This window comes from Onychomys torridus, chromosome 2 (assembly GCF_903995425.1).
Source record: "Onychomys torridus chromosome 2, mOncTor1.1, whole genome shotgun sequence".
NCBI classification, from domain to species: domain Eukaryota; kingdom Metazoa; phylum Chordata; class Mammalia; order Rodentia; family Cricetidae; genus Onychomys; species Onychomys torridus.
The window spans coordinates 147397499-147403498 of NC_050444.1; the positions used below are offsets into that span (position 1 = coordinate 147397499).

General features: G+C 55.9%; 1 protein-coding gene across 1 annotated transcript in view; it reads right to left on the bottom strand.

The window, feature by feature from the left end:
• Positions 1–3922, bottom strand: part of Rps6ka1 (ribosomal protein S6 kinase A1) — a 38365-nt gene extending 34443 nt beyond the window's left edge. Inside the window, exon 1 of the mRNA XM_036178003.1 lies at positions 3622–3922. Coding sequence (XP_036033896.1) covers positions 3622–3684 — 63 coding nt within the window. The 5' untranslated portion in view covers positions 3685–3922. The remainder of the gene's footprint in view (positions 1–3621) is intronic.
• Between the last annotated feature and the right edge of the window lie 2078 nt (positions 3923–6000).

Consider the following 6000-nt stretch of genomic DNA (forward strand, 5'->3'; position numbering starts at 1 on the left):
GGGGGGGCATGACCTGTCCTTCATTGGCTCCTCAGTGCTGAGCCAGGGTCCAACATAGAGTCTGCCCAATGAAAGGTGAAGGGTCAGCCCAGCAAGGAGAGCCAGGAGGCCAGAGTAGGTTCCTGCTGCCCTCTTTCAGCTGAGCCTCAGCACTCAGGGACTCGCCACAGCTAGCAGGTGGCAGCCATGAGACCAAAACTGACATCAGTGTGTCTGCAAGCCTGAATCCCTGATGAAGGAGAGAGGACACGGCAGGAGGGGCCAACTTGTGTGTGTGTGTGTGTGTGTGTGTGTGTGTGTGTGTGTGCGCGCGCGTGTGTGTGTTTTTAAGCATAGTCCAGGGACCTCCCTTCCCAATAATTCTTCTCTAAGTACTGATACCCAAGGTCTCTAGAGAAGTGATTGGTCCTCAAAAAAGCACTGAAAGGGGCCACGGAGAGGACAGCAGCCATCATCTGCCCTTTTGGTCTGACAGGTGGGACATGGGAAAAACACAGCTGTATGAATTCAAATCCCAGCGCACATGGCCAGCAGCTCACGACTGCCTGTCCCTCCACCTTCAGGGGACCCAATGACCTGTTCTGGCTCCTGCTGACACCAACACACACACACACACACACACACACACACACACACACACACACTCACACAAATAAAACAAATAAATCTTTAATAATGATTTTGCAAAAAGGCCTAGGGGAGGAGGTTTAGCTCAGAGGTAGAGTACCTGTCCAGCACAAACAAGGCCCTAGAAGGAAGGAAGGAAGGGAAGGGAGGGAGGGAGGGAGGGAGGGAGGGAGGAAGGAAGGAAAGAAAGCAGGGAAGGAAGGGGGAGAAAAAGACAGATCAGACCCTGGGACCAGAGCAAAGAGCCCGGGGCAGGGAAGGCCCCTTGGCTTCTTGGAGCACTCCACTCTCCTCTCTTCTTCAGGAGCACCACTTGTGAGGACAGGCACCTGCTCAGAACCCCTGGAGCACTGCACCCCTTCCCGTAGTCGGAGCTGGGTCCTAACAGGCATGCTTCTCTCCACCTAAGGGTCCACAGCAGCTCCGGCAAGGCTGGGAGCAGAGCAGATGGAGAAAGACAGCCCGTGCCCCACAGGCAGGAAGCAGCCCCAGGAACTGGGGTCTGAGCCCGGCACTGGCAGCCCTGGGCACTGCTGGAGCCTGGGGGCCAAGTGCCAGGACACTGCTAGCCCAAGCCAAGGCTGGACAAGGGCCCTGCGGACACAGGAGTGTGTGCCAACATCCGGAGCTGCTCTGGGAGTACCTGCCACCTGTGCCAGTTTAAACCAGACCCACGCTCATCTTCAAGCCTCCTTTGCTTGGTGGGGCAACAGTAAGAGTGCCGAGTTCCAATCCTGCTCCAGATATTAACGCACATGCTAGCATCTGCAAGTTCAGCTGTCCCCTCTGAAAAAGGGCGTCATAATTTCTATCTTGAGAAGTGTGAAAATTAAAGTGACATAACATCTATGGACAAAAGATAGCAAGCCCCGGCAGGACAGGGCTTGGAGACAAGGCTCTGTTTTTGCCCAAACCAAGAAAAACCCAGGTAGCATCCTCACCCGTATTTCCAATTGGTTTATTCCGCCTGGGCCCAGCAGCCCATTTGTGGTGACAGCAATCGGAAGACAGGGCAATTCAGATCCCAGACCTCTTTTGCCAAATGTCCCTGCCAGCCCCCTTACCTGCCTCCTTCCTGGCTAGAAGCTGCCCACAATGGCGCCAGTACCTGCAGGTCAGGCACATGTATCACTTACATGTCATCTGCACAAAGAACAGCAAGGCCCTGTTCTCAAGGAAGAATGCACACCCTCACGGCCCCATGGCTCCTGTTACCCAAACAATAACACCCAGTTATTCACTGGCACCTCCATGGCCTGGGGGAGGGCATACGGGCAGCAGTGCCCAGGGTTCTGCGCCTTGTCAGGCTCAGGAAGCAGAGTTAGGAGCTCATCTGTGCCACTGGAAAGAGAAGCCCAGACGGCTTGAACATGGACTAAGGGCCACACAGCATTTCTGAAGTAAAGCTCATTGGGAAATCCTCTCCCCATCCCAGGAAATCCGACAGTCTCCTCTCCCTGCATTCAGGTGCAACAGTATTCAAACTAAGATGTTTCTGGTTTAACCTGGCCCTCTATGAAGCTGGCCCTGGCCTCAGGATTTCCCAAAGGGAAGCAGGAAGTGCTGCCCTGGAGGAGGCCAGAGCTCCTAGATCCCTACCCTCCCTGCTAGAGCAACACTGTGAACCATGCCCAGCTCAGCTCTCTAGCTTCCTCTGGAGGCCCAGGTGGCAGGGGCGTGCCCAGGCAAAGGAATACACCTCTGAGCTTTCCCGCAGGCCCTGTGCCCAGTCCTGAGGTGGGGGGAGGCAGCAGGGGCTGCACAGGGCAGTGCTCCTCACCTACCAGGGTGAGTCAGCGAGAGAACCTCTGAGGGCTGTGTAGGGCCTGTAAAAACCTCATGGCAGGGATCCCAGAACAATTTACTCCAAATTGCGCCTTCAGGTTGGTTACCTAATCCAGCCGCGCCCACCCTCCAATAGCCAGTTTAGGCCACCCCTTTAAAGGGGCAGCATGCTCTGGGTGCCTGAAGACCTGGTATCTTCACTGTAGAGCCTTCTACCTGTGGTCCTGAGAGGCAGGGCATATGGTGACTGCCCTGAAGTCCAAAACATAGGTAAGGGTTCAAGCCAGGAGAAAAACAATCTAGGTTCTGGGGGCCAAGTAAGGTCTCCATCCGTCTTCTGTACCCCTGAACAGCTCCAGTTAAGGCAGAGTTTCACCTGCCTCCTTCCCAGCATGAGAGCAAGGCAAAGTTTTACACTTGCTGGTTCAAGACTTGACCTTGATCCCAGCGTCACAGGACACCACCAAAAGTGGCCTCCTGCATGCTCAGGGTTGGACCACAGAGCCCCTCGAAAGACAGGAGCAGCTTCTGGGAGAGCTATCGGTGGTGGAAGCCACACTGCCTAAGGGCCTAGCCTTTTCTACGGAAAAGGAAGACGGACGCAGAATCTCTTCTCCAGAGACAGTCTTCACAAGGTCTAAGGGCTTTCCCCACTCTTTAGCATAACCTGAAGTAAGAGACCCGGGTGTCATTAGCAAACCAGGAGGTTCTCCACTCCAGAGGTGGTATCATCCCGCATTCCATAACTGCCATGGGTCCAGAAGGGCTACCTTCCTAAGGTCAGAAGTGGAGGAACCATGTGAGCTCTCGGGGAGAAGGAACGGGGAGAATCCGGATTCCCATGATCCTTGTCTCTAGTAGAACCCCAGACATCTGACCCAAGCCTTTCCCTTCTGCACTGATTGGGGCACCTCCCACGGCTCCCAAAAGATGATAAGCGGGACGGGTCCTAGGGGTGCTTAGGGTGTCAAACCTTAACACTCCGTGGGGTTCCCTCTCCTGGCTACCGCAGGGGGGTACTGAGCGCCCAGCAGAACCGTCCCCTGCACACGCACACCCGGACCACAGGGGGGTGGAGCCGGCAGTGGGCTAGAGACCAGAGGGCACTGGCGTCCTCGCGGGGCTGCAAAGACACCGCGGGCCGCCCCGCCCCCGTGCGGATCCGGGCTGGCCGGCGGCCGGCGCCTGTCCCCCGCCCCTCTCACTCACCTCCGGGTCCAGCGGCACCAGCTCCATGAGCGGCCAGGGCTCCTTGAGCTGGGCGAGCGGCATCGCGCCGCCGCCGAACCGCCCGCGCTCCTCCCGGCGGCCCCGGGCTACGCCGCCTCCGGCCCCCGGGGTCCCTGCCGCTGCCCTGAGACCCCCGCGCGCCCCCGAGCCCCTCGCGCTCTGCCTGGGCCGTCCGCCGCCGCCGCGGCACTCGCACTTCGGCTCCTCCGTCACCCGGCGCCGCCGCGCCCATTGGCTACCTGCGCGGGGGCGGGGCCTGAGCAGCCCCGCCCAGTCCCCACGGCGCGGCATTCCCGGCGCGGACCCCCGCCCCGGACGCGCTGGGAGTCGGCCCCGCCTCCAAACGAGCCCCTGGCCCGCGCTCGGCCCTGCCCACCCGAGACTGCGGGTTTCTTCTTCCCGGGCTGTGCGTCCCTGTGCAGACCCCGTCCGGGCCACCGTTGTCCTGTCCTAGCAGCATTTGGAATCTTAGCCCAGATGTGCCTTCTCCCTCCAGGGGGAGGGCCTGCCACCCTACATGGGATGTCCTGGGCCTGATCCAGACAGAGGCTTGAAAAGGATCCTGGGCCGTGTGTCCTCAGGCTCTCAGCTCGCCGAGCCCTAGGATCACCCCCATCTTGGGAGCCCACACTGGGCTCTCTTATGTGATTCCGGTGTCCCAAGCCGGCTAGGGCCAGGACCCACAGCGCCCCCAGGGTGATTTCCTAATACGCAATCCCACCCCCCCCCCCCCCCCCCCCCCCCCCCCCCGGTCCCAGTCTGTGTTGTGCCCTGTCACTTGAGGGCGCTGGTTTCAGGCCAGGTCCAGCGTCTCTTCCGCTGCAGGCCTGATGGTGGTCTGGTTTGAGCTTGAAGCCTTGTGAAGAGGGCAAAGTCTAGGTAGGCCTGGTGGAATGAGGATTCCCTCAGGCAGTATTTGGCCTGCGCCTAAAGAGATTGTAGAGCCCAGGTGTGATGAGACTTATTCTCAGGTGAGAGAGAGCCCAAGGACAAGCTGGTTAGTTTATTAAAAGCCTCCTGTAGATACGTGGGGTGTGTGTGTGTGTGTGTGTGTGTGTGTGTGTGTGTTGTGTTTGCTTGCTTGCTTGCTTGATTCTGGGTAAGGAACCCAGGCTTTACACGCTTAAGTTGTGTTTGGTATGATGGACCTATACCTCCAGGCGGCTTGTGATTCTCTTGAGAACTCACCACCTCCTACTAGACACTCAGAAAGATGAAGTGACTTATCCAAAGTCACACAGCAGATCAGGAGCACACCAGGGTTTAAAAGAGTGTGGGGTGGGTAAATGAGCTTGCCTGCAGGACTGGATGCCCCAAGTGTGATTCCCAGACCCCAGATGGTGGAAAGAGAGAACCAACACCCACAGTTGTCTTCTGACCCCACAGACGTGCTATGCACAGGGACAACTTCCCCCAATAAATTTAAACACGATAACATTTCTAAGTGGGGTGTAGTGGTGAACACCTTTAATCTTAGCACTAGGGAGGCAGAGGCAGGAGGATATCTGAGTTCCAGGCCAGCCAGAGCTACATAGTGATAGTCTGTCTCAAAAAAGGAAAAAAGGGTGAGTAAATAAAAATAAATTTAGTTCAGGAGACTGGAACCAGATGATTGTGACTTTGAGGCCAGCTTGGGCTGCATAATGATGACCTCGCCTTAAAAAAGAAAGTTAAATTGAAAAAGAAATAGAAACAGATGCTGGTCATGCACTAAGCTTTTGTAAGCTCACTGCTGAAGTGGCTGAGACAGGGTCCCTGAAGACAAGTAAGCTTAGCCAAGTAAGTGAGCTCCTGTGTAGCTGGAGACCTTCTCTTCAGCCCCCGCCAAGCCCTGTGGTCTGACAGCCCACTTATAAAATAAACACACAGACGCTTATATTATTTAAACTGCTTGGCCATTAGCTCAGGCTAGCTCCTACTCTTTTTTTTTTTTTTAAGATTTATTTATTTATTATGTATACAATATTCTGCCTGCATGTATGTCTGCAGGTCAGAAGAGGGCACCAGATCTCATTATAGATGGTTGTGAGCCAGGTGTGGTTGCTGGGAATTGAACTCAGGACCTCTGGAAGAGCAGTCAGTGCTCTTAACCTCTGAGCCATCCCTCCAGCCCACTCTTACTCTTATATTCAGCCCATTTCTATGAATCTATACTTTGTCACATGGATCGTGGCTTACCAATCTGTGCCTTACATCTCGCTTGTCATGGCGGTAGCTGATAGCTCTCTCCACCTCCGCCTTCCACCAACAGGGCTTGGCAGAGGCTGGAGAGAAGGTCTCCAGCTACACTTCAGGGTCAATGAGAGACCCACACAATAAACCAACAAAAAGATAAAGACATGCGATGTCAACCTGTGA